Genomic DNA, 26345 nt, shown 5'->3' with positions numbered 1-26345 from the left:
CATTTCATATACTATTTCCCCACTTCTTTAGTATATATGCATATTTGTACACAGGGACTTTCTGAAAGTCTCTTGTGCCCTCACTTATTATGTCATCTTACTAGTATTGCTACATTATTGTGTTTTGCACAGGTGTCTAGTCATTATGGTCATACACTATATGAAAGAGTTTTGTTATCCACAGCTGAGGGCTTACTCGACCTCTAGCTCTCTTTTATTCTTCTCAATGTCATCTGTCTCGTTCCATTTGTACCTTGAACAGTGGCCTGCGGTGGAATGGTGAAGAACACGACTCTTGGCCGCATTGTGTCCCCTGGTTTCCCTGGCAACTATAGCAACAACCTGACCTGCCACTGGGTGCTGGAGGCCCCTGAGAGTCAACGGCTGCACGTGCACTTTGAGAAGGTGGCCCTTGCGGAAGACGATGACAGGTCCGTCCCAGTCAGCTCACACAATACTCAGCTATTATACACTAATTAGTCATCTGATGTTCAAAGAGACAGTTGGAGAAGCTCAGAGGGTCTCTTCACAGTGCCGTCACACTCCAAATGTGGTGCTGCTCTTCGGGGCATTATCTGCTACGGCGAGAGCGAGGCATGATAGGAAAAGCTATGAGTGTGCGTGAGTTAAAGTGGATGAAAGTTTCTGAGATCAGACACTTGCTCTTCTTTAAAATAATTAAGAATAATCAATTCCCCTCGTGCAGGCGCGGATAGAGTGATTAGAGCCCGCTAGGAGGAGGATTAAGTTATTTTTATTAGCGGTGTCCGCTTTTTCTGCAGGCTTTGCTAACAAATGGGCTTTTAATGAGGTCACTTGCTGCTCAGCTATTCAAAATCATATCAGGCGATTATTATGCAAACTGCCAAAAGACAGTCCTAGAAATCGGAGGAATGTTACATCTGATGTGTCAAACAGACACTGTTGAGAGATTCATTGTTTTGAACCAAACTAAACCCTTCTGTTCGGTTTATGTCTGCAGGTTTCTGATTAAAAACGGCAACCACATTGATTCGCCGATTTTGTACGATTCGTACGAGGTGGAATACCTTCCAAACGAGGGAATCGTTAGTTCCACCAGACATCTCTTTGTGGAGTTTACGACGGATGGATTCGGCACCAACACAGGAGTAGCCATCAGATATGAAGGTATGGAGCAACAAGACTTACTGTAGCAAATAAATCAGTAGATGTTTATGTGCACTGACTGATAAATGAACTGTTAAATGAAATGAACCATCAATGTTGTAATCTGGTTGACATATTTGTTTACATCTGCGTGTCAGAAGAGCTTTTTTAGCCAATGTTTAGCAAATATATCTCCTCCACTGACCAGTTCGTAAGATGTGAGACAAAAAAACACACATGTTTGTAGGATTTAAAGCATTTGTAAACACACAGCATGTCCGCCAGGTATTTTTGACACTGATTGAGGAAATAGCGGGATTCCAGCTTATCAGGATGTCGTAATAAATGAGGACTTGATAGCAGCCAGCATCTTTTCTAATCCATCCTCCGCTGGTTAGTCTCTGAGGCAGGCTGTACACGGTGACGGTTACCAAGTTCAAACGTTGTTTGAAGAACACATGTCCTCTACTGAGCCTGAGGGCTGTGGTGGAGACAAAGAGCGATCCTTCCGGCACATTCCCCTTGTTGCTTCGATTCACACCAAAGATCTCTTCTCCCATGTGCCTTGCTAAACGCTCCTTAGATTCATGGCTCAAATGAGATTTATTCAGATTAAATCAAATGGAAATTGAATGAAGCAGGCAAATGCACCCTGACAAGGTCATTAAAAATTAGTTTTAACTGGAAACACAGAGCTGTTTTTTTTTTTTTTTTACAGAAATCACATTCCTATTCCCTCTGACAGGTCAATCAAACGTGCAGTTACAGGGATGTCACGCACACCTCAGGACCTCACAGTCATTATCCAGCACGATCAATCTAATCTCATTTACCATGTCACAATCCGATTATGCTATCTACAATATACTAATGTGCCTTTTACGGCAACCTGTACCAATTCGGCTTGTCTTCTTACACTCCAGACGCATCTCTGAATTTAATACCAGGCAGAGTGCTCGGGTTTTAATAGTCTTTCTGATTGAAGTGCTGTTCTCCTTTTTCTACCATCATGAACAAAATGGATCTGTTTTTATCAATTTCAGTAGACAAGCAAAACCGCTGATCTGGAAGGTGTAGGTGTTGAGAGGCCACACGCAGAATATTCAGTCCTCTGAAGGCCTTTTAAACTATAATCATGTAAATCTATGTAGTAATTGCAGCTGAATATATTATTTTCATTTGTATTTGCTGAAATAGATTATTTTCAGTGTATTGCCTTAACTCTTAGAGATTACTTTCTCTTTCAGTGTCATTTGATTTTTTTTTTTTGACCATGTTCTCTATGGTTGTTCTCTTAGTTTGGCCCAGAGAAACTAACTTGCAGCTCAAGTTTCATACCTTAAACACTACTGATCAAATGTTAAGGTTGGTAAGATGTTTCATATTTGTTTTGTTTTAGTTTTTTTGTGTTTTTGAAGGTCTCTTATAATATAAATATATAAAATATTATTACAATTTAAAATAAATGTTTTCTGTTTTAAGATATTTTAAAGTGTCATTTATTTCTGTGATGGCAAAGCTGAATTTTCAGCAGTCATTACTCAGTCTTCAGTGACACGTGATCTATCGGAAAGCATTCCAGTGTGAAATGTGGTACTATTTTCAGGATTTCTTTGATGAATGGAAAGTTATTTGTAATATAAATCTTTTGTAACATTATAAATGTCTTTACAGTCACTTTTGGTCAATTTAATGTATCCTTTTTATTAAAAGTTATATATATATATATATAATACATGAATTGTGTATACCTTTATATTTCATTCCTCTAGAGACTGCTTTGTTTAATTTAAGAATAGATTTTGTCCCATATATTGTTTCCTAAAATGCAAAATGACATACAGTAAAAATATAGAATTGCAGTGTGATTTTACTGCATAAAACAAAGTAACTATGAATCTTGTCACAATTTAGTTAAAACTGAAACCAGGCCACTTTGGCTATTATCTGTCCTGAGACAAACATTTTTAGCTAGTTTATGCAGAGATTGAGAGAACAGAGAAAATAATTACATCAAATCAATCGAAATTCAATGAAAAATGTTTCGGTGTAAGTATAGCTAGTATATGTTTTCTTTGTTTTAGAAGTGTCCTTATTGCAGTTTATTTTTGAAGGAATTTAATAAGAAATATTTGACTTCATATTTAAATATATAACTTATTGAACAAAAGTCTGAGATATTGTTGGAGATCTCTTTGAAAACTCTATTGAAACAACTGAGACATTTAATTTATGGTTTTTCATTCCTATTGGGACTTATAGCAATGACATAAAATGCACATAAATAATATACCATCTGGACCTTATTGCTTTTATTTCCATATAAATCTGACTTTTGAGTTGATACCATCTTATGTAATGGTTTTTCTGTGCTTATAAGGGAGCAAGAATCAACTGATGATTAAAATGGCTTATTTCTACTTCTTATAGAGAATGGAGCCAGATGAAGCCAAAGATGAATAATGCAAATGTGTGTCTGGGGAAGGGGATTGGAGGGGAGGTGGGTGAAAACAGTTTGCTGTAATTGGCAGAATCGCCTGTGTTTATTAAACAGAGAGCGAGGCTGAATGTAAAGCTGAATGTGGGTAGTCTAATCTAGCTCACGCTTGAATGAGGCCGGACCCGGAGGGATATCAAAGCTAGTGTTTATCCACAGTCTGAACATCCTCATCTTAAGTCTTCTCCACTCGCTCTAATCTCTATTCTACATTCTCAGACGAGCACAACAACCAATAACGGTTCAGCCAGGCGTGACGGTTTGTTGTTTCCTTGAGTGAGTTTGTTCATTCAGGTTTCACATTTATTCATGTTGTCAGGCCGTCTCTCTTCCTTTTACGCCTTTAAGTGGCCTTGCAAGTCTGGCTAAGGTTGATTAACTAACAATCTCCTTCCAAGGGCAAACCGAAACCTTGGGTTTGTGTCCAAGAAGATTATGATTGGTAGGAAAGAAAACGCTTCACATTGCTTTGCCACATTTAGCAGACAAATTCTTTTAGACTGCCATCTAAGAATGCTTTTACATTTGGATTCCGCAGTGTGCTGTCCTCGGCCTTTCGGACGAAATTATTTTGTGAAGCTGTTAAAGGCTGAGCCGAGTGGACTGGTTGTCTGTGTGTTTTAAGCTCTTCTGAAATCAGATGCTTGGTGATGGTGTTTGGACTGTGATGTGTGTCTCGGGGCAGGTGATTTATGGTGTGTCCTCTCAGCTTTTGCAGCAGGGCACTGCTACGAGCCATTCGTCAAGTACGGCAACTTCACCACCACTGACAGCACCTACGCTGTGGGCACGGTTGTGGAGTTCACCTGTGACCCCGGATACACCCTGGAGCAGGGCTCTGTTATCATCGAGTGCATGGATCCCAGCAACCGTCAATGGAATGAGACTGAGCCCGCCTGCAGAGGTGTGTGAAAATGTTTGCATATGCATTTACAGTATACCAGGATTGGACCAAATTCAGAATTGAAGAATTGGCTGCCTTTCAGTTCATTAGAGTTCATGTGAATCTGTCCATAAAGCTGATAAACTTTAAAACTTTAAACTTTTTTTACCAAAACATTCAGATTAGACTTTGTCAAGTCATGTTTGAGTTCGGTTCTTGAGTTCAGTTCATTTACATTCTTTTTCCTTTCAAACTGAATTGCAATTCTGCTTCCTTTTTTAGCCTCACTTCAAATATAATTCTGAATGACGCACAACCCCTGTACATTCTTGAATTTAGTTGAATTCACTAAAATTACAACCATATTTAAGCACAAAAAAATTGCATTTTGATTACTAAGCACCTCCAAACCAGTTTATTTAGGCATTAAATGCACTAGCAAATATCACCACACTTTATTTTATTTAAGTCGTTAAATAGTGCAGTGCTATTAGCATCGCAGATTTTTAAATAAAATATTTGAATAATAATATTTATATTAATATTTATATTTATATAGTAATGTTTTTTCTCTTGTTCAAGGCTGCAGCTGTTCAGCAAAAGTTGATAGAAAATCACGTCAAAGAGGATCATATCTAGCCATGTATCCAAAAGCATTGATTTAGCTAATTTGCTTAATTAATCAGGTGCTAAAACAACACAACATGCAACATGTATGTGCAATTATATAACACATTTGCTTCTTGAATTCTCTTCTCCTTGTTCACACGTGAGGGTATATGCATAGGCTATGCATTTGTGTGTTTCTGTGTATAATCTGCATTAGTTAGCTGCTGAAGAGCTCTAGAGGCAGCATGTGTAGGTACAGTACAAGCCCCTCACATCCTTTTAGTGCCTTTTCTATGTAATCCACTACATCCTGTGTCACCTGGATGGGTTTCAGACACTCTTAGCCACAGTCACGCTCCTAAAGCAGCACTAAAAGCATTAAGCCATGGAGGCTAGTAACAGGTGCACAGAGCTGAAGAATGTGAGAGAATACCTCACTCATAAAGCCCCAATTCCAACCCCACCTACACACACAGTGCCATCTTATCTGACCCGTTGCTCAAGTACATTTCTCTAGCCTCACAATAGAGTTTGGATTGAAAGGATTTAATACTACTGGCTCTACCAAAGGGTCAAGACAACAGCTTTTCCATCTGAAAATGTGCTTACAACCAGCTAAGCCAGTGTAGTGGTGTGAAAAAGAGAACATTTAAAAAATAGGAAGCCTCAAGTTGTTTATTAATATGGTTGGAATTTTCCACTTAGACCCCAGTCGGATTAATCCAGAGCTTGAGGGGGTCACCTATGCATCAAATTGGGATTCAAAATGCCAGAACTTTAGAAAATGTTGTGCTTTTGTATAACCATCGGTATTATTATTGTTAGGTTGTTTCATCTAAAAATAAATACCTTTCTTTCTGACCTTTTGCTCTCTCTATGGTTGCATTGCAGCGGTTTGCAGTGGAGAGATCACAGATTCAGCTGGGGTGGTTTTGTCTCCAAACTGGCCTGAAGCCTATGATAAGGGTCAGGACTGCATCTGGGGAATCCATGTTGAAGAAGACAAGAGGATCATGCTAGACATCCAAGTGTATGTCAAAGTTTATGACAAATGTACACATGATCACAGAGAAACTTTACACAGTCCTCACAGTTTTAAGAGAGAGATCTGAATCTATCAGCCAGGACATGTTTCAGAGTGAAGCACAACACTGTGTGAATTTACACGCAAGCAGGTCATCTGTGTTTTCAGAGTCTCAGTAAGTCCTGCTTCACACAAACTCACTTTTGTGTCGCTTATAATGTTGATTTCAAAATACATGCGCCAACTATCTTCCTATACTTGTAATTAAAAGCACTTATAAACTGGCTGTTGTCACAGAAAAGAGAAGCTTTAAGGGCTCCCTGTGGTTTCTGCCAGAATTAAAACTTGATGTAATGTTCGAAAATTAAGAAATCAGGACTTCCATAAATATTATAGAGAAAAAAATATTATAAAAAATAAAATAAAATAAAATAAAATCTTAAATACTCGTTTAATAGTGAAATATTTAGATTGTAATAATTATTTAGTAATAATATATTTAGTAATAATAAAAAATAATGATAATAATACCAATAATAATTAGAATAAACACTGCAACACCAACAGCTTTTTTTAATCACATTTGAATCTGCAATTGGAATTTTATCAGAAAACATTCTCTACTGGTAAATAGATGTCAAAATTATTTAAATTTGGTGTGATTTAAAATGCCTCACTGTAATATAACATCTTTTACCAAGTGACTTTTCAGCAAATAATAACAGTGATAATTAATAACAATTCATTTTAATATTTTTAAAATCAACTGACAGCTAGTTATACACCATGTATGTGGGCAAGATATCATCACTAGAGAATGCAACTGATACATCTGCTGCATTCTTTACTCACACTGAGATAAGTGAGGATCAAATCTGTGGCTTCATCAAGAGTTTTCAGCATGCTCCCTACATACCCATCAGTCTCTTCTACAGACTCAAACTTGTATCACCACAGGGCCACCTTTCTACTCGGTTTGTCCTTGATGTGGCTGAGATTCCACTGCAGTTACAAATTCTGGTGCTTTGCGTCATCTGCTCCCCACTGACTGATTCGGCTCCATTCTGCTCTCACTGTCCAAATGAAACACCCGTCATATTGCTCTGGGCATTTCGTGAGATTTCTGTTGAACTGCGACAGCCTAGATCTCAAAGATCTCGATTGGCATTTCTGCAGATCTCCCAGAGCATACATCTTTAAAGCAGTGACACAACAGCACAGCTTTATTTCAAATTTACTCTAAACTCTTTGAGAATTAACCCAAAAACGATGAATATGAATTTCTCTGTGTTGCATCAATAATTACTGAGATCAGTGTGGCACGGCGCTTCCTTAGTGGCTCCTGCTGGTAGCCAAGTTCCCAAAGACAAGATAGCTGTTGCCTAGCTTTATGCTGAATTTAATTGAGGGGTCATGGGAGAGGTTGAGTATAGCTTTAAATTGTGGTTAACATCGCATCAGGTTTACTCGGTTCACACTCCCTGCCAAGCAGTCAAAAAGCGCTGGCGGGGAAATTCAAAGATGGCAAGAGACAGAGTTATTTTCTCTGCAGATCCTCATGGGGGGGAAGACTCAAACTACTTGGAGATACAAGCTAGATCGACACACCGTCCTCTCAGGGTCCAAGTCAGAGTGTTCTGTTCCAAAATCTAGTGAGCTGCCTATAGAGATGGCATTTTAAGGCATCATCGATGCAAAAGCTGTGGCAAAGGGCTCTTAACCAAGAATATCTTAAGGTGACATCATATGTACATTTCACAGAGAACGCACTCCTAAAATGCTTTGCAGCAAGCTCACTAATTAACCCAAGATGGCTTATGCTCATAAAGGCTGCATTTGACCTGTATTATTGTTAAATATCATTACAGTTTAAAAAAACTGTTTTCCAGTTTAAAATGTCATTTAATCCTGTAAAAATGAGTTTTCAGTAGCCATTACTCCAATCTTCAGTGTCACATGATCCTTCAAAAATCATTCAAATTTGCTTAATATTCTGGGTGCTCAATAGAAATTTCTTATTATTATCAAGGTTAAACATGGTTGTGCTGCTTAATGTGTTTTTTTTTTTTTTTTTTTTTTTTTCACGATTCTTTGATGAAAATGAAGTTCAAAGAACAGCATTTATGTGATTTGTTTCAGTCACTTTTGATCAATTGAATGCACCCCTGCTTATTTAAAAGTATTAATATCTTTTAAAAAATGATCTTACTGATCCCAAACCTTTGAGCGGTATAGCTATAATTTAATAATAATTTTTTGCCTTTTTTTACATCTATACTGTTATGAAAACAACATGCTAACACTAAGACAATCTATTTGTGCAGTGAATCGAGTTGCTGCTGAGGAAATAATAATACTTATAAGGTTCCATATCAGTTAGCATGCCTAGCTAGAAAGTAGGCATCTAGCTAGGTTTTGAAACAGGGTTTGAGAGTCTGCTGAAAGAGAGTGACGAACGGGAATTGAAAAAAGAAGGCAGATTATTGGGCATGTTGTGCATGAGGATGCCAAAGTGGGATGCACAATGCACAAAGGTTAATAACAAACTCAACGGAACAACAATTATTTTACTGGATGTTTTTATGAATGTGAAATCAATTATGTGAGCAGGGAAACAAGTGTTGAGTGTGATTGTGCCGTCAGGTGAGATGCGGAACATGAGGCCCAGCTGTGTCAGACCCAGATAGATTATTCATGCATTCAATAATTTGGCTGCCTTAATTAAGATTCACTCATTTGCATATGGTTCCTTTCGCATTTGTCATGTTTTCTCTCTCTCTCTCATTGCGAGTGTCCCAACTGCAGAGCTACTCTGTACAAATGTGTAATAAATGACATACCAGATGTTTTGCTGGAGATGCAGTCAACATAATTAATTAAGGTAACAGTGGTACGAAGACCCTTGTGGAATTGCTCTGTTTATTATTATTCTTCTCCAGAGTGAATCACATTTTTGGGGTCCTAAACATGCTCAAAAACTCACAAAACATTGCACACACATCAGAACTGGTAAAAATTGCCATCTGATATGGGTTTCAGAATTGGGTGTGGCAAAATGGCTCGATAGCGCCACAAATAAAATTTCAACAAAGTGCCGCTCCCGCTGTTTCATGTACATGTATAACATTCAGTATGTATATGTAATGTCCCAATACCTAGAAAAAAGTATCTTGGAGCGAAGTCATAAACGCAACAGGAAATCAGAAATTTTGAATTTCGTCTACAATTTTTGTGCAGTTTTTGCCATTTTTCAGACCTCGTACTTTAATCGTATCATCTTCAGATTTGGTGAGTGTAATCATAACAAACTCCTCCTAAAGATTTAATGACATCAACATTATATTTGGTAAATTTAATCTAAAGGCCTTTGCAATTATTTTGTTAAATTGCGAAGATCTTGAGTTCTTGTTAAAGTCCTTGCACGTGGCGGCCTGACAAAGTTCGATGTTTCACCATGTAAAATTACATTGTTGTAACTCAGCCATACAATGTCTGATCTGCCCCAAACTTTACATATTTGATAAGAGTCCTTGGCCTGAAACATCTATATGCCAATATTCAGTTATAATTTATAATGCCCGCTATTCTACAACCCGAATTCCGGAAAAGTTGGGACGTTTTTAAAATTTTAATGAAATGAAAACTAAAAGACTTTCAAATCACATGAGCCAATATTTTATTCACAATAGAACATAGATAACATAGCAAATGTTTAAACTGAGAAAGTTTACAATTTTATGCACAAAATGAGCTCATTTCAATTTTGATTTCTGCTACAGGTCTCAAAATAGTTGGGACGGGGCATGTTTACCATGGTGTAGCATCTCCTTTTCTTTTCAAAACAGTTTAAAGACGTCTGGGCATTGAGGCTATGAGTTGCTGGAGTTTTGCTGTTGGAATTTGGTCCCATTCTTGCCTTATATAGATTTCCAGCTGCTGAAGAGTTCGTGGTCGTCTTTGACGTATTTTTCGTTTAATGATGCGCCAAATGTTCTCTATAGGTGAAAGATCTGGACTGCAGGCAGGCCAGGTTAGCACCCGGACTCTTCTACGACAAAGCCATGCTGTTGTTATAGCTGCAGTATGTGGTTTTGCATTGTCCTGCTGAAATAAACAAGGCCTTCCCTGAAATAGACGTTCTTTGGAGGGAAGCATATGTTGCTCTAAAACCTTTATATACCTTTCAGCATTCACAGAGCCTTCCAAAACATGCAAGCTGCCCATACCGTATGCACTTATGCACCCCCATACCATCAGAGATGCTGGCTTTTGAACTGAACGCTGATACCATGCTGGAAGGTCTCCCTCCTCTTTAGCCCGGAGGACACGGCGTCCGTGATTTCCAACAAGAATGTCAAATTTGGACTCGTCTGACCATAAAACACTATTCCACTTTGAAATAGTCCATTTTAAATGATCCTTGGCCCACAGGACACGACGGCGCTTCTGGACCATGTTCACATATGGCTTCCTTTTTGCATGATAGAGCTTTAGTTGGCATCTGCTGATGGCACGGCGGATTGTGTTTACCGGATTGTGTTAAATTTCTCAGTTTAAACATTTGCTACGTTATCTATGTTCTATTGTGAATAAAATATTGGCTCATGTGATTTGAAATTCCTTTAGTTTTCATTTTATAAAAATTTAAAAAACGTCCCAACTTTTCCGGAATTCGGGTTGTAACTAAAACATGCAATGTTCAATCTGCCACAAATTTCTTGTTGGATAAGAGACCTGGCCTGAAGACATCTAAAAACCAATATTCAGTTATTAATATAGCGCCACCTGTTGGCAACAGGATATGTCATGCTTTACACTAAATCAAACATACCATCTTCTGTCAGCACCAAACTTCAGTTATAGTCATAGTGCCACCAGCTGGCAGCAGTGAATTTGGCACATGTAAACGACTTTGATATATTCATCCAATATTTACCACTTTAAATGCATATTGACCACTGTTCACTGTTTTCCAAAAGCCACTGAGTGGAGGTGGCTCTGGGTGCAAGGGCCCTTTCAACGCTGCTTGCAGTTTTAATTTTATTTTGAAGTGGAGGTAATTGAGGGAGATGGTGAATTAAAAATTTTCCTTTTTATTATTATTTTTTAATTAAATTACAGTTACTCAAGGAAATGTGTCTGTGCAAAGATTTCATTTCAAAAACAGTGGCATAGCTGTTTAAACGATTTCTTGTTATGATTTTAAATCTGTATTTAACCTCAGAATGATCTCAAAGTAAAAAGAAGTGCTAAAGTTACTTAATTGAAGTGATGAAGGATTTTGAAAGTCTGACAGTAATCAGTGTTGAGGACTACTGTAAGGTTAACTCTGCCTGGTTGAAAATGTTTGAAAATGATTTACAGTTGAAATCATTTGTTAGAAATTTTAAAAAGTAATTAAAAAAGTAATTAAGTGTAATCAGTCACATTACTTTTAATACAGTAATTGAAATAATTACACTTCTTATTATATTTTAAATAGGGTAACTTGTAATCTAAAACGTATTACATTTCCAAAGTAACCTTCCCAACGCTGATGACACTAAATACTGGTATGAATGGGATCCAAAATGTTGATACATAAACATACACTTAATTTCTTTCTTAATTTTTGGTCTAATAAATGCAGCCTTGGTGAGCATAAGAGACTTCTTTCAAAAACATTTTTTAAAAAATCACCCCAAACATTTATTTGGTAGTGTGAAAACTTATAATCAACTTATATTCAAAAATATTGAATCCCCAAATTTATGTACTATAAAATGAACATTAAGAAAGTGTATTTTAAATAATATTTTTAGATTTTTTTTGTATGTTTCTGAGGATAAAATTAGTAATTGTAGCCATCTTGAAGCAATAGTTTTAGGCCTAAACTACAGATGATGAGACTACTGTTTTTGTTTATCGATTATTAATGCAATGAAAAAAAAACATCCCTAATAATGGCCAGATACAAATAACGTATTTAATTTTTTTATTGTGATTTCATAGCTCTCTTGATAATCTTAATACCAGGTGTACATAGGACCATTGATTGAGCAGCAGAGGAACATGTAGGTGTGTCTGGAGTTATTCTGGTCTGCTGCAAAGCCCATATATCCCCCACACTTATAATCTTCAAATAACCAAATTTATCAATGTACATGTGGGACATTATCAGCTAGACATCAAGTGAGACATATAGGGAGGGAAAATGAGTGAGGAGGGAGCCAACCACAGCCCAGAGAGACTTAGAGAGAGAGAGACTAATAACAAATCTACTAGCACTAATACAACCGCTTTTAATATTTAGTTTCTGCCCTTAAGTCCTTGCATGTATCTTCTTACAAGCAATCACTGACCTGCCACAGGTTGCACCTGAATCATTGGTACTGTAATACCAGGGCCTGGGCCACTGCTGGAGGCTCATTATAGGTACGTAAGAACATTTTTGCCTGATAATGAATATGCACTCACTCCTGCGTAATCATTCATTAGTGTACACCGCACTCCCAATTACCTGAGAACATGGGGTGTAATGAAGGCTGATGAATTCATTTAGTAGGGTTTCTCACGCTGAATGTGCCGGGCCATGAATCGGAGAAAGAGCGGAGAGAGGTGCACTGGTGACAGCTGGCACACCTGCACACAGTCTTTCATAGATTTACCTACACAGCAGGGAATGCTGAATATATCAGGGCCAGTCAACGTCTGGGATTCCCATGAGTGCTAGCCCTCTACTGGAGTTATAGTGCACTGTGCAAGACCGACATGATTTAATGAGCAGTTCATGTCATGCTGTTCATGAGCTGTTAATTACATTTATTATCTTTATTTTTTTATATATTTATATTTATTAATATATTTAATTAGTTTTTTTTATTATATTACAATTTAATGTATGTATTAAATGAATATGTGTATATAACTAAACGGTTAAGTTAATAATTGAATGAATCACTCATACAGTCAGTCACATTGTTGTTACCACATACTGGCATGACGGTGTAGCCAGAAAGAGTCACTGATCACCATGTAGCACTATTATTCTCTAACATATTAATATATAAATTGTATATAACTTGTGCTTATGTTTGACAACCATTATTCATACAGAATTAACTCCAGTACTCTCCATAATATATCATTACATTAATAATTTATTGCATTTAATTATGCCAGTAATTATTAGAAAATGTATGTGAAAAAATACTATTAATCATTGCCCTTAAATACATTTTGGGAATACCTACCATTGGAGAAATTCAAGCTTAAAGTACCACCTTCCAGTTTTTGTTGTTTCTTGACTTTATTTGATCCATGTCTAATGGAATTATTATTTGAAGTGCAATGCGGATTATGAGGCTTTGTTAATGTATTTGTGAGTCTTAAATTCAGCAGCCTTATTGTGTGTTGCATCTGTATTTGAATCAATTTAAATGAGATATAGTCCTGATTGACCATGAGCTGTTGAATTGTTTATGATTGTTTCTCTGATTTTCTCCTGCATTTGACTTTGGTCTTGGCTGCAGAACTCTTTGTGGTGGTTGCGTGCACCTCGGAGAGTCACAGCCTTTAACAGGCTGGTAATAAATCAAGGCTGTCTCATCCCCCCAGACACCAAGTCAGAACCCAGACCAATATTTAACTTTATAATTAAAGAAGATCTCTGCAAAATCAGAGGAACTAATTTCTCTCCATTATTTGAGAAGGCATCATCCTCCAGTGTTGACAATCCAAATAAAGGGTTAGTCTCTTCTGTTTGACTGGCTTTTCCCAGTGCCAACATTGTACATCTCTTTATGCAGAAGTAACTGGGGCTTTTCAACCTTCATCTCAGGACATTCCTGTGTTAATTTACTGCCTCTGTCCTGAGTCAATTTAAAAGTCCATTTAGTGGATTATATTCAATGTAGAAATACCACTCCTACTCCTATCAATCTAATAGCTAGCTAGCTAGCTAGCTGTCTGTCTGTCTGTCTCTCTCTCTCTCTCTCTCTCTCTCTCTGTGTGTGTGTGTGTGTGTGTGTGTGTGTGTGTGTGTGTGTGTGTGTGTGTGTGTGTGTGTGTGTGTGTGTGTGTGTGTGTATATATAAACTGGAGCAATGACTACAGAAAATTCACCTTTGCCATCAGTAATTATAATTATAACATTGAAAAATTTAAGTAATTCGATTTTAAAATGTAAGATTATTTTAACAAAGAGGAGAATTCTTTCAAAATCATCAAATATAGTTAATTATTCCAAACTTTTGACCAATAGCAAATAAACACTACTCTTCAATTTTTTTAAAGAAATTAATGGTTTTAATCAGCAAATATGCATTAAATTGATCAAAAGTGACATTAAAGACTTCTGCATTGTTATAAAAGATTTCCATTTAAAAAAAGTACACTTCAAAATATATTGAAGTAAAGATAATTATCTTAAATTGTAATAATATTTCACAATATCACTGGTTTAAAGTTTTTTTTATCTAGTAAATGTCTTGTTTATCATAAGAGACTACTTTCAGAGGGAAAGAAAACTAAAAAATGTAACATTTAATTTAGATCACTAATATGTACAGTATATATGTATATGTACATTTTACATTTTAATACTTTTTAAATACCCCTTTAATTAGATTTAAATAAGACTGAATTATTGTGTTGCACACTCGTGCAACTGTTTTATTGCAACTTATTTGTACTTTTTTAGCTTTACTTTAAAGACCTGTAAGTTTCAAGGACACGCAGGGTTACTGTGTCCCGGGCGCAAAGCTCTTGTTGGTATGTTGAGCACAGGCCCATCGTGCCAAGCCCTCGGGACAGGGGATTTGATTGGAAATGGGTTTTTTTCCAGCAGGGCAATCATTCTGGTAGATGATTCTCCGCTAAAAAGGACATGGGGCAGAGGAGGGAAGACAGGCTTCTGCGTGCCGCTTCAGAATTTGTTCACTCTGATGCATGAAAACAGTTGTTCTCAGTTGTACCCTGTCAACCATTTCAATTACAGATAGTTACAGATAGGCTTGGTTTGCGTGACAGATGATGGATCATAATGTATTAGTTTTCCAAAGAAATGGCAGATGCAAAATCCTTCACAAAATACCCCCATTTATCTCTCAAGCAAACAGAATCAAATGCATCTTCATGGCTTTCACCAGCAGAAAAGTGTTTTAACCATGTCTGAGATGCAGAGAATGCCTTGATTGACACTTCTTTTTTAAAAAGCCAGCATTTGTCACTTCCTTTTCGTTGTGCTGAGCGAAGGACGTCTGCGAGTCCCATATGAGAGTTTAATGCATTCTGATGGCGGCTGTGTTGTCGGCCAAGTCAAGCTGAGCCTGTTTTTGTGATTAAACAAAATGAAATTACTGCCAGCAAATGGAAAGCATGATTGATTTTCTCTGCAGATACGGTGTGCGGCTACGCAAAGGCTTGTTTAACTTTATCACAACAAATCCAATAAAGGCTGACACAGTTTCACTCTCTCCAGTCCTCAGAGCGGGTCAGGAGTTCTTCTGGTTTAAATGTGTCTCCCAGAGGAAATACATACACAGATTTTCCTGCATACAGTATTAGAGGGCTGTTGACAGTTGAATAATGCACATTCAATCCATATGTAACAGTAGGTGTATGTGTTCCTGCATATGTGTAAGCCATAATTTGAACATGCGGTCTTTATTTTGCTTGAATGTAACCATTCTGCCTTGTGCTGCAGCAGAACGGAGATGATGAATTATTCCCCTCTCCTCAGTAATGACTTCCATTACTGCCCACTTGTGATTAATTAGTGACAAGATAGAGTGTGTATGCCACCTCCCTGTCTGACTGAATAGCACTCCCTCCACCAGTGACTGGCCAGACTGCCTGGGTTTGGTGGACGTCAGCCACAGTTACAGATCACATTCACATATAGAAATAAAGAGATATATGCTGTCATATACCTCAATATGTCTGCATTTTGTAGTGTAGGCTGATTTTTTGTGCAGCAGTGAAGCAGATGATGTCAAGGTAAAGCTTTTCATTGACATTTCTTTTGTAGACTGGGGTTTTTGTCACCTTTGTGTAAGGCTGACAGGAATCTTCAAGGCATTACAAAGTGTTCTGAAGGTCATATATTCCCCAGGCTTTTGCGCAATAGATTGGATTCCCCTCAGTTTTACTTTCTGCTTTTATACTTGTTATGATCCCAAACTGAAGTATGGAGGGGAAAGTCAGTTCTGGTGAAAATTCCTTCTAATACTTCTATTAGATATAATATAAACTACCATTCAAATTTGGGGAGCCACACTCATTTTAATTATTTATTTATTATTTATTTATTCTATTTCAAACAAGGTATGCTCTTTTGAACTTTATATTCATCATAGAATTATTTCCACAAAAACATAAAAAGCAACCCAATTGTTTTCAACATTGAATTGAATTTAATATTTAAAAATGTAATTTTATTGCCATCACAAGCATTACATTTTTGAATTGTATTTATTTAATGTATTTTATGTTTCTGTCCTGTGTTTTCAACTTGAAAGCAAGTTTTTAGTCCTCTATTCTCCTCTAGATTTAGCTTAAAAGTGATCTCTCTGGCTCCTCAATATCAGGAAACTGATTTTCCAGCTATTTCCAAACATGAGATAGGAGGAGTTGTTTCCCCCGCTGCTGAATCATTTGCTCTTTATAGTCTGAGTGAAATGAATGTGGTTTGTGATTGAATGGCTATAGAAACTATACACAAAAATGCTTAACAAAAGCAGTGGGAAAACATTAAACAGCAGAAAAGGTTTAGTTTGCAGCAGTGAAGAGAGAAAAGCAGTGAGGTCGGAAAATAAGGACTAAAGGAAGACAAGTAAGAAGGGAGCTCAGAAATCTGTCAGGGCCCCTGTTATTGCTTTGAGGTTAGACCTAAACATCTGAGATTGAGGATTAGTCTGGGATTGACTTGTTGTGTATTATCTGCTCACAGTCTTCACATGGAAAAAAACGACCTGCTGACATTTTACGATGGAGATGACCTGACTGTGAAGATACTGGGCCAGTACAGCGGTTCCCGTCCTCGGTTCAAACTCTACACCTCCATGGCTGATGTGACCATCCAGTTCCAGTCAGACCCGGCTACCAACATCTACGGCTACAACAATGGCTTTGTGGTGCACTTTTTCGGTAAAGACCTATTTAACCATTTCTGCTGCACTTTCTCAGCATCAAGCATGTAACCATTCAAAAGTGTGGTCAGTAAGATTTTAAAAAAAAAGAAGTTAATACTGTTTTTCAGCAAGAATGCATTAAATTGATCAAAAGTGACAGGAAAGACATTTATAATGATAAACAAAAGAAACTGTTCTATTAGATTGTAACAATATTTCTCAATATTACTGTTTTTACTGTATTTTTGATCAAATAAATGCAGCCTTGCTTAACATAAGAGAAAAAATACTTATATCCCACACTTCTAAATTTAGTTTGAAAAAACTCATTTATTATCTGCTCCTGAGATTTATTTGAGGTGCGGCAGGGATTGCCAATCTCAATCTGATGAAAAGGTGGTGAGGAGACGAAACGGGGAGAGGGGGGTTATAAGAATGAGAGCCACAACTGGGTTAGTCCTCACCTTTCCTGGGGATGAAGTGAACGTCATTCCATCAGCTTCTCTTGGTGTCTGACTATTGCACTATTGCAAGATCAGATAAAATATAATAAGGTCTATTTGGAGGGTGGAGTACTGCAGATTATTCATAGAGTAGACTGAAATGGACTGTTTTTCTATTTCCTTCACGCAGCACAGAGGGAAGATTCCACCAGCAGCTCCTGCATGTGCAGGGGATTTGGCCTTGCAGAGGCGCTGACAATTACAGTGCATGTTTGTACTCATTAGCCGCATTTGCCGAGTGCAATGCCCTCCCCAGCTCTGCCACGCTAAGAATGGACATCAGCAAAATGCCTGCCAGCTGTCTTGTGCTGCTCTATTCAAATTTTTAATCACAGCCAAGCTGATTCCTAGCATTTGATTTATCAGTCATTAGGCACAACACCTGTGGTTTGTTCAGGGAAATGATGGGAAACAAAGAAATTGTTTTGCAAGCATTACTGAACATTCTGTCTCTTTTCTTGCTCTTGCTCTACTAATCAAGCTAACGGAGACTCACTTCATAGGAAATAAATACCTCATCATTTGCAACACTCTCATGTTGTTCCAAACCTGAATGACTTTCTTTTTTTCTTTGGAACTCAAAATATTTTTCATAGAATGTTTTGTCCATATAATGAAAGTCAGTGGGGTCCAAAAACAGCATTGAGTTCCAAAGACTTCCATTATATGGATAAAAAAATATATATATATATATACAACATTTTTCTAAATAACTTATTTTATGTTCTAGAGAAGAAAGTTTGGATTTGGAATGACATGAGGATGAGTAAATCATGAGCATCCATTTTTGAGTGCACCAACACTTGATATCTTTCAGACATTATAAGATTAAATGAAATCTCACAGATGTCTCAGTCTTAGAAAAGCAGTCAGATTAAATGGTGAAAATGTTAGAAATTTGCTTAATGTCATTTAGTTGTATACTCTCACTTTATGTAAATAAAGTGAAGTGACGTGACATTCAGCCAAGTATGGAGACCCGTACTCAGGATTCGTGCTCTGCATTTAACCCATCCGAAGTGCACACACACAGAGCAGTGAACACACACACACACACTGTGAACACACACCCGGAGCAGTGGGCAGCCATTTATGCTGCGGCGCCCAGGGAGCAGTTGGGGGTTCGGTGCCTTGCTCAAGGGCACCTAAGTCGTGGTATTGAGAGTGGAGAGAGCACTGTACATGCACTGTCCCCCCACCCACAATTCCTGCCGGCCTGAGACTCGAACTCACAACCCTTGAATCTCCTAAGGCAGTGGTACCCAACCTCCGGGCCACCGACCGGTACCGGTCCGTGCGTAATTTGATACCGGGCCGCACAAGAAAGAATAAATAACTTACATTAAAGCTGCAGTCGGTAACGTAACATTTTTTGTGATCGCGTCTGGCGGAAGAACATGGTAGCCGGAGCTACTTCTCTCTGCTTACATCTATGGCGAGTCACGCAGGTACTGTGGTACTCTGCAGCATTGCTGACCCCAACCAGAATAAGATAGTCGGAATATAAACACTTATTATAGGGGTACCATAGTGATTCAGGATAAGACAAAAATATGGTTTGGAAAATGGATTCATGATGTACTTGCTCATTATATATATTTTTTACATTTTCAACACAAAACAACTCTGTGGCACAGCCCTGTGCTGATTGGACCAGAAGAGCCGGGAGCTCATTAAGTCTTCCGAGCTATGTAAGAGCAACCACTGAGTGATCAAATGTTCCTCTTTGCAGAGGTTCCCCGTAATGACACCTGTCCAGAGCTTCCGGAGATCTCCAATGGCTGGAAGACCACATCTCACCCTGACCTGGTGCATGGCACAGTGGTGACCTATCAGTGTTACCCGGGCTTTGAGGTGGTGGGCACCGAAATGCTCATGTGTCAGTGGGACCTGACCTGGAGCGGAGACTTGCCTAGCTGTGAAAGAGGTGAAAATACACACACACACACACACACACTCTCTCTCTCTCTCTCTCTCTCTCTCTCTCTCTCAATGATAACCACTCTTTCTAAAATCCATTTTCACCCCACTTCCAAACCAACACGCACTGTCTATTGATCAAGAGCAATGCTGTGCTCCGAAAAACAAGATGAGTTTTTGAATTCCATTTGAGTGGCGAATTTCACAAGTGCCTGTTCTCCTCTGCAACTCGGTCACATTCAAGGACGGGCGAAAAGTGAAGGAGGGCTCTGTGGGTAATCACTCACTTTTCTTTCAAGGGTGACTTCACGGATGAAGTAGGTATCATTTCACTTCACAGTCTTGATGCATCTTCCTCTCTTTGCTTCCACCTTATGTGATATTTGTAATTTTGCAAGAATTTTTATTTTGCTCTCCACCCCATGGTGAGTCCACAATGACGTCCCGCTGATGCACAGTGTGTTGATTCATCAACAAATTTCAAATCAGGGCAGCTCCTTGACTTTTTGTTGTAGCCCAAGTCGCTCCAGTGCTTCAAATTAAATCTCGTCGCCTGTTTATTGTGCTGCTTGGGCTTACTCTGTGTGAGTGTGTAACACTGCAGGCTCCTTGGATGTCCAGTGACATTCGTTGTTTCAAGTATCAGCAGACAGGCCACCGAATGACCCCGAGGTCTAGGTTCTGCTGCTCTCCCTGACAAAAACAGTAGCAGCAGGCCAAAAGCAGCAGGGACCGTTATCCGGTTCAAAGTTCCTCACCAGCCACGCAAACATCATTAACTCACTCGCCTCTTCCGTGCCCTTTTCCTGCCCCTCTACTGCTGAGGAGAGAATTGGGTTTGTAGCTGGGCAGGCTTGAGCGGAGTAATCTTTTTATTATACTGCACTGTGTTCGTAGACTGTCCCTGAGATCAAAGTCACATGTTCTTCATGCCTCATACTTCCTGACCGTGATGAGCACTGGCCCCTGGCACTTTGATTTTGTGGAACCACAAGTATAATGTGAAGAACAGAGAAACCAGGAAGCATTCTGTTAAAATGTATCTTAAATGCCACATATATTGCTTTGGGTATTTATATGCATAATTGTAATGTAAAAACGAGCTAACATGTAAAATAAAAAATTTAAATGCATGTATCAAAAAAGTAAACTGGCTATAAATTCAGCGTTTGCTCTACAAATATGTAAGTCAATCGTGCCACCCTCAGGTGAAAATGAGAACTACAATACAATTCAACTAATTAGTTGACAGTATCACACAGGGGTCACCAAACTCGGATCTTGAAAGGGCAGTGTGTTAGTTTTAGTTTAGCTCCAACCATAATCAAACACACCTGAACCAGCTAATCAAGGTCTTACTAAGTATTCTTAAAAAAAACTTCCAGACAGGTGTTTTGAGGCAAGTTGGAGCTAAAGTTACTAAGACCGAGTTTGGTGACCCCTGGCCTTACATATAAGATTCTTGAATATTGCAATATTGTTTGACTTATAATAGCACGCTTATACTACCATGTTAATGTATTTAAATACTTTATTATTTAATTATTTTTTTATGCTTACATTATAAAACCATTAAAATAATCATTATTGATGTACAAAGATCTATGATGTACAGTGCTGACCATTCCAAACTTCAAACTCAACAAAAGAGAAATGTAATATTTTTTCAGTATAAACAATAAACTCTATTTTCTTTTCCAGTCCTGTCATGCCCAGATCCAGGCACGGTGGAGCACAGTCGCAGGGTGATGTCAGGCCCGCGTCTCATCGTGGGATCTACTGTCCAGTACATCTGTAACAAAGGTTACTCGCTGTCAGGAAACAGTCTCCTCTCCTGCTACCATCGTGACTCCACCGCCCCCAAGTGGAGTGAGAAACTGCCAAAATGCATTCGTGAGTACATGATTTTGGTCACAAATAATCCCACATATACACACCTACAGACAGACACACACAGAGGGGGTTAGCTGTATAAAACATATGATTTAATCAACTTGCAATGAAGTATTCACAGTATAGTTTACAGTGTTAACTTTGAAACATTTAATAATGTTTGTTTTATTTTATTGTACTTTTTTGTAAATTTGTTCATTCTATATACAGGAATAATAGAATAAAACTAAATAATCTATATAAGTGCTTTTTTTTCTTGGTTTGGTTTGATGTGGTTTTGATTTTGGTTTCTTTTGATGAAAAGGTTTCCGTCTAACAACTACAAAAGAAGTTGTTAATCATTAATCCATACTCTTGTGCTTGTTTTGGTTTCAATGTTTCATCTTATTTACAAAAACAATAGTTTATAACTAACAAATACATATTTTTTCTGTTCTTTCTTTTTTGGTTGGTTTTGTTTTGACTTTTGTTTACAAAGTCTCTGTTCGGTTTTTGTTTTGTTTTTTACAATGCCTCATTCTGTTTACAGAAGTGGTAGTTTAGGACCAACTAAATCATATTTGTTTTGTTTTGTTTTGGTTAGTTTTCTTTTCTTTACTTTACAAAGTCTCATTCCATTTTAAGGAAGTAGTAGTTTAGAACGAACTAATCTGTATTTGTTTTCTTTTTTTCTTTGGTTTGATTCGTTTTTGTTTTTATTTTATTATAAATGTAGAATTACCTAATCCGTATTGGTGGATGTGTGTATATTTGTGTTATTTAGCTGATTCGTATGAGCCATGTAGGAACCCCGGCACTCCTCCCTATACCATTCAGAGCTCAGGGAAGCATATGTATCAGGCTGGAGAAACTGTGCACTTCTCCTGCATGAGTGGGTATGAGCTCCAGGGTGAGCCTGTTCTCCGCTGTGTCCCCGGGCATCCTTCCAAATGGAGCCATCCACCCCCGCTGTGCAAAGGTAGTCTTGTGTGTTTTGCAGTTTCCTTGATGTGTGTTCTGCATACTATATCATGCACATTAGGTCTCTTTCCTGTCTGCAGTTGATGTTTATTTATTGATATGTTGCTTCTCTTTAGGGTAGGAAGTGTTTGTTTTGAATAATTGTTATGACAAGCAACATTTTCTCATTTGTTAAAAGCTCTCACTTTTCTCCCAGCGGTAGCACTGGAGTACATAGATGAACGCAGACTGGATGGTGAGAACCTTTGTTTATTAGAAATGCACATACATTTGTCATAACAGGTATACAGATTAACTTATTTTATGTATTTGCAATACTTTATTACTGTCCCATATCAGTGGCCAGTGCAGACTTCAGTATGGAGGGAGCCAGTGTGGCTGTTTCCATTTTTATCCCAGTGGCCATAATCATAATTATCATCATGTCAATATATTTCTACTTTTCAAGGTAAGCTATTGTTTTGTTTTGTTTTGTTTTGTTTTGTTTTGTTTTAAATAAATGAATACTTTATTTACCAAGGATGCATTCAAATTTATATTAGTTATAAATGCTGTTCTTTTTAACTTTCTTTTCAGCAATAATCCTAGAAAAAAAATCTATCCACTTCCACACAAAAATATTAAGCAACACAACTGTTTACAACATTGATGATAACAGGAAATGTTTCTTGAGCAGCAAATCAGCATATTAGAATGATTTCTGAAGGATCGTGTGAAACTGAAGACTGAAACTGATCATTTGTTTGCAGATGCCATGTTGTTGAAATGTGTACATTGTTTGTGACAAATGTGGTTATAGTTTAGTTCAGTTCATGTCTCTCCTGTGGTTCAAACCATTGCAAGTCTCATGGATTGTCATCATATGTCTGTTCTCAGGGTGCAAGGCAAGTCTCTACGACTCTCCATGTCCACATCACCACAATATGATCACATCAGGGGAGAGTCAGCTTTTGAAAACCCCATCTATGAGACTACAGTAAGTAAAGCATGTATTTACCAACAGTCTACATTCATTAACGACCACCTCCTCACTTGTAATAGAAACCTATTCCCGCCAATCGCATCCATTACTAGTGATATTTCATGGCAGGACTGAGAGGTACTCATGTGTTCAGTCTTACAGGTGCACATCTGCACTTTGAACGCCATCTGTGTTGCCATATTGTGGGTTCATTTCTGTAATCTAATTAGCTGTAAAGTGCCATTCTGGAGTTGAAATGAAGAGGTGCACAGAGCCACGCCCTCGTCATCTCATCATTAGTGATCACACATGGTTTTATCACTGGGCCAGAACTCACACACTCAGAGGAAATTACACATTCAACCTTATTATTGCAGAGTCTGTTTGTCTGCTAGCCTGCGAGTGTCTGCTTCACCTCCTCTCATTTCTTACTGTTAGTGTTGAACTCCATAAATTTAAAAATATGAAAAAATAAATTGATCTGATCACACATTACCTTGCTCAATCACTTAAATTTGCACATTCTTTCCTCTCTCGCTATCTGCATCCCTGAAGAACAATGAGGTGAGATTTTGACTGTCAATACTTTTACACTGATGCATGCTCTTTTTTCCCAGCCTCCTGCGTCTAACATGTGTTACAGACTGCAGGTTATTCGCACCTCTTATGTGCTGTGCTAGTGTCCCTCTGTGTGATGTAGCACTCATAACACAGTCCCAGAAGCACTCACTGCCTGCATATACTAAACCGCTCGATAACAGTTTCTGGCCCCCAGGGCACAGTCTACATTTGACTGTAAGTCTGTGTGGTTGGACAGATGAGTGTCTGTGTACTGTATGTTTTTCATGTATATGTGCCAGTTCTTCTTGCACTAATGCCCTGAAGTGGTGTATAGCATTATGTGGAGATGATGCAAACACAAGCATCTCTCTAGAGTATGAAGAAAGACATGTCTGTCTAATGAAAAGTCTTGACTTACAAAGAAATGTGAATACAAAAGGCAGAGCCAATCGATATTGCATTTTGGATATTTCATTTCAGGATTATAAAGGTTTGTTTTTATTTCATATGTGTTATTGATTTAGCATGCTGTTTATTTTTCAAAAACATCGGAAGGCTTTTTAATACTCATTTAGTAATCTACATTGTGTTTATTTGTTGGATAACATCACAATAACACTTCATGAATCACACATCATTTTCCGAGTAAAACTATCTGAAAGTTTTTCCTCCAACTTCCATTATGTTTCCATTGCTGATTATTTTTTTACGTTTTTTTCATGCTTAAGTTGCATGGTATTTTTGATTTGTACAGAGACCTATGATTCAAAGCAGCCACCAGAGGTACTCTCTAGGATTCTGTTGTAAAGAAAGAGCCTGTAAGGAGAGTTGATCAATGGAATAGCGTCACATGGACAAGGACGAGAAGGTTTGAACCACTGGTGTAGGGCGTCTCCGTTTTTAGCATCTCTTTTGTGTTCTTTTCACAGCCAACATTGGTTTTGCTACATATTCCTATCCTCTCACATAATGACTTGACATATACATGCATAAAAATGTTAAATATATTAAATTGGTTGTTTTTTGTTTATTTGGTCCACAGGATACGAGAGAATACGAAGTCTCCATTTAAATCAAACAATGCTTGTTTTAGCATGGAGAACTGCAAGCCTTTCTCTGCCTTGTGGAAGATCTCTCAGTTCCTTTCACATCTTGTGTAGCCAACTCTGCTCTTAATCTCACCTACCTTCTCATCTTTTTCCATCTGCTGTAAATATCTCCTTGCTTCTGAGGACTTCCGCAAGCGAAGAGTGTGGACAACATGATATTATTTTTGTAGAGCTTCAATAGCCATGGCCTAGCAGAATTGCTTGTACAGTTTTTACCCGTAACTGAGCCAAATTAAGGAAAATAAATAAAAAATCACGGATAATAGGGGAGTCCATGTGATTTAGGTGACTGTCTCTCTAAACAGATTTATTTGTTTATTTGTTTACAAATTGTAGCACCTTTGCACTTACAACCCTTCCTACCCCCTCTCAAAAAAAAATCACATGTAAATTTACATTGTATCACAAGTACAGGAAATACTTGCAGTTGTGAAACCTAAACAAAATAATCTAAATTCACATTGAAATATAAAGTAATTAACAATATACAGTCGCAATTATGGGAAACAATTACCTGTTAATTTTCAGGCAGAAATGGCTTTCCATAGCAATGATATAAACTACCGTTCAAAAGTTTGGAGTCGGTAAGCTTTTTTTCATGTTTTTGAAAGAAGTCTCTTACGCTCACCAAGAATGCATTTTTTATTACATTAAAAACAGTAATATGGTAAAATATTACGTTTCCTATTTTAAAATGTTATTTATTCCTGTGATGGTAAAGCTGAATTTTCAGCATCCATTACTCCAATCTTTAGTGTTATATGATTGTTCAGAAATCGAATCTGGTGATTTGCTGTTCAAGAAAAATTTCATATTTTCAATGTTGCTGTACAGTTGTGCTCCTTAATATTTTTGTGGAAACCATGATGCTTTTTTATTATTATTTGACGACTAGAAAATTCAAAAGAGCAGCATTTATTCAAAACTGAAATCATTAATGTCTGTGCCACTTTTGATCAATTTAATGCATCCTTGCTGTATTAAAAAAAAAGAAAAAAAAAGAAAATAAATCTTACTGACTCCAAATTTTGTAATGTTAGTGTATCTGGAGTTCTTATCCAGATTACTTAGTCATGAGTGTAATCATTACATTTCAAACTTGAACTCCATGCAGGGAAAAATAAACATTCTTTAAAACAATTATGTAAAACAGCAACCATTGGACAATTAAACATATGCATGCTTT

General features: G+C 37.6%; 1 protein-coding gene across 2 annotated transcripts in view; it reads left to right on the top strand.

The window, feature by feature from the left end:
• LOC132122730 (seizure protein 6-like) overlaps nucleotides 1–25772 on the top strand; it is a 209155-nt gene extending 183383 nt beyond the window's left edge. Inside the window, exons 6-17 of one of the 2 annotated variants that reach the window (XM_059533079.1) lie at nucleotides 263–431; nucleotides 983–1149; nucleotides 4335–4529; nucleotides 6009–6147; nucleotides 17072–17268; nucleotides 19488–19682; nucleotides 21377–21568; nucleotides 22332–22526; nucleotides 22725–22763; nucleotides 22868–22976; nucleotides 23405–23504; nucleotides 25093–25772. In XM_059533079.1, coding sequence (XP_059389062.1) covers nucleotides 263–431; nucleotides 983–1149; nucleotides 4335–4529; nucleotides 6009–6147; nucleotides 17072–17268; nucleotides 19488–19682; nucleotides 21377–21568; nucleotides 22332–22526; nucleotides 22725–22763; nucleotides 22868–22976; nucleotides 23405–23504; nucleotides 25093–25122 — 1727 coding nt within the window. In that variant the 3' untranslated portion in view covers nucleotides 25123–25772. Of the gene's footprint in view, nucleotides 1–262; nucleotides 432–982; nucleotides 1150–4334; nucleotides 4530–6008; nucleotides 6148–17071; nucleotides 17269–19487; nucleotides 19683–21376; nucleotides 21569–22331; nucleotides 22530–22724; nucleotides 22764–22867; nucleotides 22977–23404; nucleotides 23505–25092 lie in introns of both variants that reach the window. The other variant, XM_059533078.1, reaches the window with a different exon arrangement.
• Nucleotides 25773–26345: the final 573 nt, after the last annotated feature.

This window comes from Carassius carassius, chromosome 41, assembly GCF_963082965.1.
Source record: "Carassius carassius chromosome 41, fCarCar2.1, whole genome shotgun sequence".
Lineage (NCBI taxonomy): Eukaryota > Metazoa > Chordata > Actinopteri > Cypriniformes > Cyprinidae > Carassius > Carassius carassius.
The sequence above is the reverse complement of the archived record's forward strand: the minus strand, read 5'-3'. Positions and strand labels throughout refer to the sequence as shown.